The 12,643-nt window shown below is 46.2% G+C and overlaps 1 protein-coding gene across 1 annotated transcript in view; it reads left to right on the top strand.

Moving 5' to 3' along the window:
• opa1 (OPA1 mitochondrial dynamin like GTPase) overlaps positions 1–12,643 on the top strand; it is a 76,514-nt gene that overhangs the window by 5,021 nt on the left and 58,850 nt on the right. The window contains 3 exon segments of the mRNA XM_055646224.1: positions 3,991–4,299; positions 7,675–7,771; positions 11,217–11,321. Of these exon segments, the coding sequence (XP_055502199.1) occupies positions 4,033–4,299; positions 7,675–7,771; positions 11,217–11,321 (469 nt within the window). The 5' untranslated portion in view covers positions 3,991–4,032.

Below are 12,643 nucleotides of genomic sequence, written 5' to 3'. Positions count from 1 at the left end.
TGCTTGGCCCTAAAGTGGTGGCATCAGGAAGCTCTGAATTGTTGCCCAGTGCATTTAGTCAATAGACAACAGGTGCAGGAGTAGGCCATTCAGTCCCTCGAGCCAGCACCGCCGTTCATTGTGTTCATGGTTGATCATCCCCAATCAGTACCACGTTCCTGCCTTCTCCCCATATCCCCTGACTCCACTATCTATAAGAGCCCTATCTAGCTCTCTCTTGAAATCCAGAGAACCGACCTCCACCGCCCTCTGAGGCAGAGAATTCCATAGACTCACAACTCTCTGTGTGAAAAAGTATTTCCTCATCTCTGTTCTAAATGGCTTACCCCTTATTCTTAATCTGTGGCCCCTGGTTCTGGACTCCCCCAACATCGGGAACATGTTTCCCGCCTCTAGTGTGTCCAAACCCTTAATAATCTTATATATTTCAATAAGATGCCCTCTCATCCTTCTAAACTCCAGAGTATACAAGCCCAGCCGTTCCATTCTCTCAGCATATGACAGTCCCGCCATCCCGGGAATTAACCTTGTAAACCAACGCTGCACTCCCTCAATAGCAAGAATGTCCAAATCATGTCTATACTCCAGATAAATCAACACTTAACATCTCTGCCCAAAGTACTCCCCAAAAGAGAGAGCACTTCAGTTACAAAAAAACCTGTAAACCTTTAATAATGGCTTTCTGTTGCTGAATTAGTTTATAATCCAATTTGCTTGTTTCCCTTGGCTCCAAGAGGTTTTTGTTTCTCAATTAATCTACCATATGGCATGCCGTCAACTGCTCGCTTGAGCGCTTGTCCCATTTAGGCGATTTTTTTAGGCGACTACAGGCAATTATGCTGTTGCCACATGGTCGCCGGGGTGTCGCCTGTATGGTCGTGAGTCGTCTCCTCAGTCGCCTAAAGAGTCGTAGCGTCTTTCTGGTCGCCGCTGGATTTTGAAATGTTCAAAACTTTTTCACAACAGTCGGCGACAGTTGGCTTGACCCCAATGAGCGTAGCTTGTCTTCTCCTGATATAGGTGCTGTCGTAGGTTGTTGTCAGGATGACGTAGGTTGTCGCCGGATGCTGACTTTGGTGAATTCCATTGGCGACTACCTACGTCAAACGGCGACAGGTACCGGCTACTGAATTGTCTCCAGTTGTCGCCGACAGGGTCGTAGCTTGACGCGGGTGGACATAGGTTGTTGTAGGTGTGGTCGTAGGTGGACATCCTAACGGGTCGCCGGTTGTCGGTAGCTTGCTGTAGCTGGACGTCGACTGGGTGGTTGGTTGTCGTAGACATTGTCGTAGGGGGGGTCCAGTCGCCGGTTTTTCAGTGACCTGTTACACCTATGACAGTCGGCGCCAGTCGCAGAAAAAATCGCCTAAGTGGGACAGGCCCTTTAGACCCAGGCATATGGAGTAAAAACTAATTGCTGAAGGAACTAAGTCTGTGAGGCAGCATCTGTGGAGGGAATGGACAGACAAGGTTTTGGGTCAGGAAACTTAAGATAAGATACGATAGAACTTTATTTATCCCAGGACGGAATTTAATCTGTCAACAGTCATAAAACACAACATACATAAAACATGAAATTAAAGTGACGAGCGGAAAGGATTGGGGATGTGCAAAGATTTGAGGGGGGGAGGGGAGGGAGGAGGGGAGTCGGTCTCAGTCTACCCCACCACAGAAGGGGGAGGAGTTGTACAGTTTGCTAGCCACAGGGAGGAAGGATCTCCTGTGGCGTTCTGTGCTGTATCTTGGTGGAACCAGTCTGTTGCTAAAGGTCCTCCTCAAGTTGACCAGTGCTTCATGGAGGGGATGAGTGGAGACTCTGAATGGAGACACGTCAGTCTTAAGAAGAATCCTGATCCAAAATGTCATCTGCTCAGTCCCGCCACAGATGCTGCCTGACCCGCTGGGTTCCTTGCTCAAGATTCTAACATCTGTAGTTCCTTTTGTCTCCGGGTATATGATATTGCTGTTCCATTGGACACTCCATGTTTACAGTTTATTCTCTTCATCGCTCTCCTTTTCCAGTGCATCCTTTTTTTAAATTATACAAATACTTTTATTTAAAAAATAAATATACAAATTAACACGATCAAAGACTGCCTATGTCGACAGTTTTATAAACAAACGATCATCAAATTAATATAACGCCAACTTTATCAACAAAACACTCAACCTCCCGTGGCGACCAGCATTCACGGAAGGCCTCCAAAGTCCCCGTGGACACCGTGTGTTCCCTCTCCAGGGACACGCGGGCACGGACGTTGGCCAGGAAAAGGGGCAGGCAGTCAACCCCGTAGCGGCCATCGACTACCCGCTGCCTGGACCCGTGAATGGCCATCTTGGCAAGGCCCAGGAACAGACCGACAGGGTGATCCCCACCCCACTCCCTCCCTCCCTCTCTGTACTGGGTGTCCAAATACCAGGAGTGTGGGGCTAAAATGTAGCCAAAACTTGAGGAGCAGCCCCTTCAGATAGTCGAACAGGGGCTGCAACCTCTCACACTGCGCGTAGACGTGGAACACGGTCTCTTCCTCGCCGCAGACGTGACAGGCGGCTGGCGAGTCTGAACCGGCTAAAGTACCTGTTACCAGTGCATCCTTGGCTGCACTCTTGTGATAAATGATTGGGTATTGAGTCATGTTAACCTGCTGGGAACCACATTGGTGCAGCTTTGACATTCTGCTTTATGATGTAATAGTAGTCTGGACATTGATGAGTTGCGTCACAAAGCGTGTCCTCTAAATCACAAAGATGGCTGCGCTAATTTGGGCAACTGGCCTTTAATATTTCTAAATGTATATCCATAGTTCTTTATGGCACTTAGGCTGTAAATAAAATTGGAAATGCTCCCTAGAGCCCTGTGTCGGATAATACTGTCCCCGCTGCCCCAGTACAGGGCTGGTGAGTGTTTGGCAATGTATTCAGTTAACCTTCTTAATCATTGCTCTACTCTTGCTGTTGGCAGCTGTTGTTGTCAGTGGATTGTGCAAATGTTCCCGTTTTAAATTATCCACAGAGTGACACAGTTCAGAAACAGGCCCTTCACCCCAACTCGTCCATGCTAACCAAAACGTCACTCTGAGCTGGTGCATTTGGCTCATATCCAACAGAAGCTTTCATATCAATGAAGAACGGTCCCGACCCAAAGTGCCCTTGATATAGGAGATATGCCATTAAACTGGAAAGGGTGCAAAGAAGAATACATGTTGCCAAGACTCGAGGACCGGAGCTATTGGGAGAGATTGGATAGCCTAGGACTCTATTCCATGAAACGTAGGAGGCTGAGGGTGATCTTGTAGAGATGTACGAGATCACAAGGGGAAGAGACAGGGTGGATTTTTCTCAAGGTTGGGGAAATTAGAACTAGAGGGTGTAAGTATAAGGTGAGGAATAAGGTTTAAGAATAAGGGGTAAGCCATTTAGAACGGAGACGAGGAAACACTTTTTCACACAGAGAGTTGTTAGTGTGGAATTCTCTGCCTCAGAGGGCGGTGGAGGCCGGTTCTCTGGATATTTTCAAGAGAGTGCTAGATAGGGCTCTTAAAGATAGCGGTGTCAGGGGATATGGGGAGAAGGCAGGAACGGGGTACTGATTGGGGATGATCAGCCATGATCACATTGAATGGCGGTGCTGGCTGAATGGCCCACTCCTGCACCTATTGTCTATTGTGAGAGGGGAAAGATTTAACATGAAATGCAGCTTTTTAATGCAGAGGGAGGTAGGTGTATGGAACGAGCTGTCGGAGGAGGTAGTGGAGGCAATTACTATAACAGCATTTAAAAGAGTTCATGCATGATGGGATATGGGCCAAATGGTTTGGAGGGATATGGTCCAAATGGGATTAGCGTAGATGATACAACTTGATCAGAATAGAGCGTTGGGCCGAAGGGCCTGTTTCCATGCTGTATCAGTAAGTTAACATTTTTCACATGGTAATATGGGGAATTCAGCATATTTACATGATGCCACAATTCATTTCTCTCTATCTCCAGGCTTTGCTTGCTGGCACCCACTGACACGACCTTGGTGTTAACATGAAGTTTGCTGTCAGGAAGCTGTGCTTGCTGAACAGGGCTGTCCGCAGGCTGACGGCACCTCGCGCTCATCTCCGCCGGCTGCACTGGACCTCCAAACCTCAGCCCTACTCCACCTTCAACAGACTCCCTGCGAGACCGTCCCCTTTACAAATCGCCAACTACCCTCATCGGACTTTCATCCTGGCCAGGTTAGCCACGCGACTGCTGAAGATCCGCTACCTGGTGCTGGGATCCGCCGTGGGAGGCGGCTACACAGCCAAGAAGGTACGTCGCAACCACAGCAAGAGTTTCTGTGTGACTGGCGCGTGCACCAATACATGGCACGCTTGCTTCAATCATCTTGAGGGGATTTTGTAACTATTGGCTATTCCTTTAGAGTCCTGAAGACAAAACAGTACATCAAAATTAAAATCAAATTCCTCCCAATTGTTAGGCTTGATGACATTTATATTAATTATGTTTAAGAAAGAACTGCAGATGCTGGAAAAATCGAGGGTAGACAGTGGGTGAGGCAGCATCTATGGAGAGAAGGAATAGGTGACGTTTTGGGTCGAGACCCTTCTTCAGACTGATGTGAGGGTGGAGGGGGCGGGAAGATGAAAGTAAGAGGTGGAGACAGTGGGCTGTGGGAGAGCTGGGAAGGGGAGGGGAAGGAGGGAAAAAGCAAGGACTGCCTGAAATTAGAGAAGTCAATGTTCATACCGCTGGGGTGTAAACTGCCCAAGCGAAATATGAGGTGCTGCTCTTCCAATTTGCGGTGGGACTCATTCTACTTATTATTTGTAACACCCACTCAGTCCGCGTAAATCCTACCTGATCTAACCAGTGATGACCCCTTCTCCCGTCTCCACCGGACCCCCTCCTCTTGGACTCCTCCGTATGGTTCTCCACCCTCTTTAGACCTCTTTATTTCCAGCTGCCAGCATGACATCAACCGTCTCAACTTTTCCACTACCCTTACCTACTCTAACCTCTCCCCCCCTGAACGTACAGCACTCCGCTCCCTCTGCAGCAACCCCAATATGATAATCATACCCGCCGACAAGGGAGGTGCCGTGGTAGTCTGGCACGCTGACCTCTACCGGGCTGAGGCCAGGCGACAACTCTCAGACACCTCCTCCTACATATCCTTGGACCATCACCCCACAGACGAGCACCAGGCCTTAAAGTCACACACCATTTCTGGCTTCATTACTTCCGGCTCCCTGCCCTCCAAAGCCTCCAACCTTATTGTTCCCCAGGCCTGCATGGCCCGATTTTATCTTCTCCCCAATATACACAAACAGAACTGTCCTGGCAGACCCGTTGTTTCTGCTTGTTCATGTTCCACTGAATTCATTTCCACAAACCGCGACTCCATCCTATTCCCCCTGGTCCAATCCCTCCCCACCTATGTTTAAGACACCTCACACAACCTTCATCTCTTCAATGACTTCCGTTTTGCAGGCCCCCACCCCCTCATCTTTATTACGGATGTCCAGTCACTCTACACTTCAATCCTCCACCAGGAAGGTTCTTAAAGCCCTCTGTTTCTTCCTCGACCGCAGAACCAATCAATTTCCGTCTACTAACACTCTCCTCCGCCTATCAGAGCTGGTCCTTACCCTCAACAACTTTCCCTTTTGAATTCCTCCAGATCCAAGGCGTAGCTATGGGCACGCGCATGGGCCCAAGCTATGCCTGCCTCTTTGTAGGGTACATCGAACAATCACTGTTCCAGGCATACAATGGCCCTATCCCCGAACTCTACCTCCGCTACATTGATGGCTGTATCAGTGCTACCTCCTGCACCCATGCAGAACTCACTGACTTCATCAACTTCATAACTGATTTCCATCCTGCATTCAAATTCACTTGGACCATCTCCGACATCTCCCTACCTTTTCTAGATTCACCGTCTCCATCACAGGAGACAGACTATCGACTGACATCTATTACAAACCCACTGACTCCCATAGTTATCAAGACTACACTTCTTCCCACCCTGCTTCCTGTAAAGACTCTATCCCCTACTCCCAATTCCTCCGTCTACGCCGCATCTGTGCCCAGGATAAGGTTTACCATACCAGGTCATCGGAGATGTCCTCATTCTTTGGAGAACGGGAGTTCCCCATTTACATTATAGATGAGGCTCTCACTAGGGTCTCCTCGATATCCCGCAGCTCCACTCTTACCCTCCCCCCCCCCCCCCCCCCCCCCCCCCCCCCCCCCCCCATTCGTAACAAGGACAGAGTCCCCCTTGTCCTCACCTTCCACCTTCAATCAGTCGTCGCATACAGCATATAATCCTCCAACATTTTTGCCACTTCCAACGGGATCCCACTACTGGCCACATCTTCCCATCTCCACCCCTTTCTGCTTTCCGCAAAGACCATTCCCTCCGTAACTCCCTGGTCAACTCGTCCATTCCCACCAAAACCACCCCCATCCCCAGGTACTTTCCCCTGCAACAGCAGAAGATGCAACACCTGCCCCTTTACCTCCCCCTCGATTCCGTCCAAGGACCCAAATAGCCTTTCCAGGTGCGGCAGAGGTTCACTTGCACCTCTTCCAACCTCATCTGCTGCAGCCTGCAGAAGGGTCTCGACCTGAAACGTCACCCATTCCTTCTCTCCAGAGATGCTGCCTGTCCGACTGAGTTACTCCAGCATTTTGTGTCTACCTTCGATTTAACATAGAAACATAGAAAATAGGTGCAGGAGTAGGCCATTCAGCCTTCGAGCCTGCACCGCCATTCAATATGATCATGGCTGATCATCCAACTCAGTATCCTATACCTGCTTTCTCTCCATACCCCCTGATCCCTTTAGCCACAAGGGCCACATCTAACTCCCTCTTAAATATAGCCAATGAATTGGCCTCAACTACATTCTGTGGCATGGAATTCCAGAGATTCACCACTCTCTGTGTAAAAAATGTTTTTCTCATCTCAGTCCTAAAAAATTTCCCCTTTATCCTTAAACTGTGACCCCTTGTTCTGGACTTCCCCAACATCGGGAACAATCTTCCTGCATCTAGCCTGTCCAACCACTTAAGAATTTTGTAAGTTTCTATAAGATCCCCCCTCAATCTTCTAAATTCTAGCGAGTACAAGCCGAGTCTATCCAGTCTTTCTTCATATGAAAGTCCTGACATCCCAGGAATCGGTCTGGTGAATCTTCTCTGTACTCCCTCTATGGTAAGAATGTCCTTCCTCAGATTAGGAGACCAAAACTGTACGCAATACTCCAGGTGTGGTCTCACCAAGACCCTGCAGAACTTCAGTAGAATCTCCCTGCTCCTATACTCAGATCCTTTTGCTATGAATGCTAACATACATAGTTTGTTAATAAATACGTAGTTTGTCAACATAACAAATGTAGTTCTTTCCTACATATTATTTGATTGTTTATTGCTATTAAAATTGTCTTTATTGATGTTTTTCATTTCGTTTTTATCATTCACTGTAATTCTAAACCGTATGAAAAATTGCAGTTGCATTCTGAGCCGTTTGATAATCAAGCTAACAGGCCAATTATATTTATCAAGCGTCAAAAATTACAGAACTCGCAAGAATTCTGACGCATTATAAAATATAACTGGTCTGTTGGTCTGAAGTTCTTGTAATGCCTATAAAGGACTGACTATTTTTTTTTACAGACATATGATGAATGGAAGGAAATGCTACCAGATCTAACCGCGTACAAGTGGATCATTCCAGACTTTGTCTGGAAACTCGACGAAAACATTGACTTTGGTGAGCTGTGTTGGTTGCAGTTTTGAATTCAGAAACATCACCTATCCATGTTCTCTAGAGATGCTGCCTGACCCGCTGAGTTACTTAAGCACTCTTCGAAACGTCACATGTCCATGTTCTCCACAGATGCTGCCTGACCCGCTGAGTTACTCCAGCACTCTGTGTCCTTTTTCACAGAGAAATAGGAACAGCCTTTTGTCTGCACCACCATTCAGTATGATCATGACTAATCCTCTGCCGTGTTCCTGTTCTCTCCCCTTAACTCCTTATGCCCTCTGCTGTCTCAAAACATAAATGTATTCACCAACTTGTGTCACCTCTGGTAGAGAGTTCCTCAGGTTCACTTTTTCTGAGTGTAGAGGTTTCTCATATTCACGGTCTTTGATGTCCATGCATGTATCCTCAATCTAAGGATAAGATAGACACAAAATGCAGGAGTAACTCAGCGGGACAGGCAACATCTCTGGAGAGAAGGAAGGGGTGACATTTCAGGTCAGCATTCTTCTTCAGACTGAGAGACAGGGGGGAGTGAGACACAGAGGCGTGGAAGGGAAATGTCTTGTTTTCACTCCTCTCCCTTCCATATCTGTGTCTCCCTCGCATCACCCATTGGCGGGATTGTCATATGCTGAGAGAATGGAGCGGCTGGGCTTGTATATTCTGGAATTTAGGATGAGAGGGGATCTTATTGAAACATATAAGATTATTAAGGGTTTGGACACGCTAGAGGCAGGAAACATGTTCCCGATGTTGGGGGAGTCCAGAACCATGGACCACAGTTTAAGAATAAGGGGTAAGCCATTTAGAACGGAAATGAGTGAACACTTTTTCACACAGAGAGTTGTGAGTCTGTGGAATTCTCTGCCTCAGAGGGCGGTGGAGGCAGGCTCTCTGGATACTTTCAAGAGAGAGCTAGATAGGGCTCTTAAAGATAGCGGAGTCAGGGGATTTGGGGAGAGGCAGGGACGGGGTACCGATTGGGGATGATCAGCCATGATCACATTGAATGGCGGTGCTGGCTCGAGGGGCTGAATGGCCTACTCCTGCACCTATTGTCGATTCTCTTCAGAGATGCTGCCTGTCCCGCTGAGTTACTCCAGCACTTTGTGTCTATTTTCGGTGCAAACCATCATGTGCAGTTTCTTCCTACACATTAAATCTAAGATACCTGATTGTGGACTCTCCAGCCAAGGAGAATCTTCCCCTGCACCCAGATTGTTAAACTCATTGCGCATGCTTTGTGTTTCTCACATCATCACCAGAGACGGGTATCCTAATAGCTGCTGCCTTTACACGCTGTTAAAAAAACGCTGGGATTATCAAGTATGTTTTTGTATGGTACATTATTGAGGAGCGATGTTCTATAATTGGGTTTCCCCCATTGTTAAACTGCTGTCCATACTCCATGCTTGACCAGTGCTGACTACAAGTCCCAGCAGCGTTGATTCATTGCACTCCTGTGGTCTTTTACTTGTGCTTCAGACTGATCACTCCTCTGTTGGTTGATCATATCCCCTGGTTCTCAATTTTCTACTCTTACAGTTACCTCCAATATGTTTTTAAACAATGATTCTTTCATAAATCCATGTTGACTTTGTTATGTTACAATGTCCTTTTCTAAGGTTATAAGGTCATAAGTGATAGCAGCAGAATAGTACTTGACAGTTCCAACCTGGGGGAAAAAGGTTCTGACTGTCTATCCCATCTATGCCCCTCAACATTTCATATACTTAAGGTCATACTTAAGTTCTCCCACCAGTCTTATTGTCCGACTGCATAGATAGACAGATATATAGATTCCTTTATTGTCATTCAGACCTTTCGGTCTGAACGAAATTTCGTTGCTTGCAGTCCTACAGAATAATAATAAATAACAAAACATACAATAAACACAAATTAACATTCTATCTCTGTCCCACCCACTCGCCTGACATCAGTCTGAAGAAGGGTCTGGACAGCCATGATCACATTGAATGGTGGTGCTGGCTCGTAGGGCAGAATGGCCTATTGCACCTATTGTCTATTGATCCAAAACATTGCCCATTCCTTCTCTCCAGAGATGCTGCCTGTCCCGCTGAGTTACTCCAGCATTTTGTGTCTATCTTCAGTGCCTTACTTACTGGACTGAGACACTTCATCCTATTTCAGATCCCATGAGTGTTAGTTAAATTAACTTGTTTGGTTCTGATATCTTTTTGCAAAGTATCGTTCAGTGGCACCTTGAGGACTATTGGCTGATCTTTGCCAAGTTGGCATTATTTAGGCTCACAAGGTCATAAGTGATAGGAGAAGAATTAGGCCATTTGGCCCATGAAGTCTACTCCGCCATTCAATCATGGCTGATCTATCTCTCCCTCCTAACCACATTCTCCTGCCTTCTCCCCATAACCCCTGACACCCATACTAATCCGAACAACCCGAACTAATGCAGTATTGTATAATGCAGTCAGCAATATCCCTGCCATTGTTACATGAGCTGCAGTTCCTTATTATCTGTGCCCTTTTGAAACAAGGGGGATTATACTTGTCACAAGGGGGATTATACTTGTCACCCTTCAATCTGCAGGAACCTGAGGCTATAAAACTTGGAAAGTTAATAATTAACACATCCTCATCATCAAGCAAAACGTGGAGGAGCTCAGCAGACAGGCGACAGCTGGGAAGGGAAATGGCCAGGCGACGCTTCAGACTGAAGAAGGGTCCTGAGCCAACACCCTGAGTTCCTCCAGCACTTTGTGTTTTGCTCCAGATCCCAGCATCTACTTTTGTGCGTTTCAATGACGCAGCCAGTGTGTCGGGTGAATCACCTGCATGGATCTTTGGAATTCTGCAATCCCAGACGCTGTGTATGCTCAGGCAACAACAAATAGAATTACAAGTGACAGATCTATTTTGAGTTGTCTTGCTGCCAGCATTAAAGACTTCTGTTGTAAATTGAAGACTCTCAAGTTTTGTGCAGACCTAGAAAAAGAACACAGAAGTGTTCAAAGTCAAAGTAACTTTATTGTCAATTCAATTATGCAACAGTAGTTACACATAGGATCGAAATTACGTTTCCCCATACTCCAAATACTCCGAAAGAAAATAACTTTTGTGTTCATTTTTTAGGTCTGCACAAAACTTGAGAGTCTTCAATTTACAACAGAAGTCTTTAATGCTGGCAGCAAGACAACTCAAAATGGCTGCACACTCACACACTGGAAAAAAAAATTCCTTCGCTCCATAGATGCTGCCTCACCCGCTGAGTTTTTCCAGCATTTTTGTCTACCTTTGATTTTTCCAGCATCTGCAGTTAGTTCTTTCTTAAACATGCCAAAATTCAAGCATCACCTCGCCAAATTCCCTTGCAGATATGAGGGGTTATTTCCCAACTAGTAAATGTTCCCGTGGAAGAATAGCCATGTTTTAAAATATAGACATTAATATATTTTGAACTTTATTTCAGAAAAGTTTAGGAAAATCTTTCATGGAGTGGAATTTGCCAAACTGCTGCCAGATTTTGATAAGGTTGGAGAAAGCCTGGATCATCTGAAAAGTCTCCTAACACCAGGTTTGTATATGGGTTGTGATATCGCAGCTACATGTATTGAAGGTCGTGGTGTTTGATGTGATACATTACTGGGATTTTTGCCTCGGACGCATTTGTGCAGAGATTTGTTCGAAAATGCTGACTGGTTCTTCTATCGTTAGCGGGCTTTATATACTTTCCCATGCTAGGACTTCAATCATTTTCCTTGCTGTTCATTGAAGCTTACCGAATAGTGAAAGCCCTGGATACAGTGAATGTGGAGAGGATGTTTCCACTTGATGGAAACGTCGCCCATTCCCTCTCTCCAGAGATGCTGCCTGTCCCGCTGTGCTACTCCAGCTTTTTGTGTCTACCTTCAATGCCTTACTTACTGGACTGAGACACTTTATCCCATTTCAGATGTCTTGAGTGTTAGTTAAATGAACTATTTTGGTTCTAATTTTTGTTTTTCTTCTTCCTGCTCTCACTCCCCACCCCCACATTAGTCTGAAGAAGGGTCTCGACCCAAAACGCCACCCATTCCTTCGCTCCATAGATGCTGCCTCACCCGCTGAGTTTCTCCAGCTTTTTGTCTACCTTTTCTTTGCAAAGTATGTTTCAGTGGCACCTTGAGGACTGTTGGCTGGTCCTTGCCTAGTAGGCATTATTTAGGCTCATAAGGTCATGTGATAGGAGCAGAATTAGGCCATTCAGCCCATCAAGTCTACTTCACCATTCACTTATGGCTGATCCAGCTCTCCCTCCTAACCCCATTCTCCTGCCTTCTCTGCATAACCCCTGGCACCCGTACTAATCAAGAATCTATCTCTGCCTTCAAAATATCCATTGACTTGACCTCCACTGCCTTCTGTGGCAAAGAATTCCACATTTAATGATAGAGTTTGCAATACCAATTGGGATTGGTGATTACACAATATCATATTACTGTCTGGTAAACCTGATTCCACTGAAGGCATCTAACGTTACACTGTAATACATTCTCTTGGTTGCAGCGCACATTTGCCAAGTTACGTAACTGAAACACTTCCTGTACAATAACTTGTAACTATTTGTCAGTCTGCTGCTTGACCATTCTCAAACATCAAATTCCTCTGCCTATCAATGGCATAAAATGGGTGGTAAATAATACCTGAAGTCTTCAGTTTGAAGAAGGGTCTCGACCAGAAACGTCGCCCATTCCTTCTCTCCAGAGATGCTGCCTGTCCTGCTGAGTTACTCCAGCATTTTGTGTCTATCTTCGGTGTAAACCAGCATCCACAGTTCCTTCCCACACGTACCTTAAGATGTGGCAGTTAAGAGTTTGATGATTAAGATGTATTATTATAAAATCTTGGAACAGAGCT

The sequence above is a fragment of the Leucoraja erinacea genome, chromosome 14 (genome assembly GCF_028641065.1).
Source record: "Leucoraja erinacea ecotype New England chromosome 14, Leri_hhj_1, whole genome shotgun sequence".
NCBI lineage: Eukaryota > Metazoa > Chordata > Chondrichthyes > Rajiformes > Rajidae > Leucoraja > Leucoraja erinaceus.
This window is presented reverse-complemented; position numbering and strand designations above follow the sequence as displayed.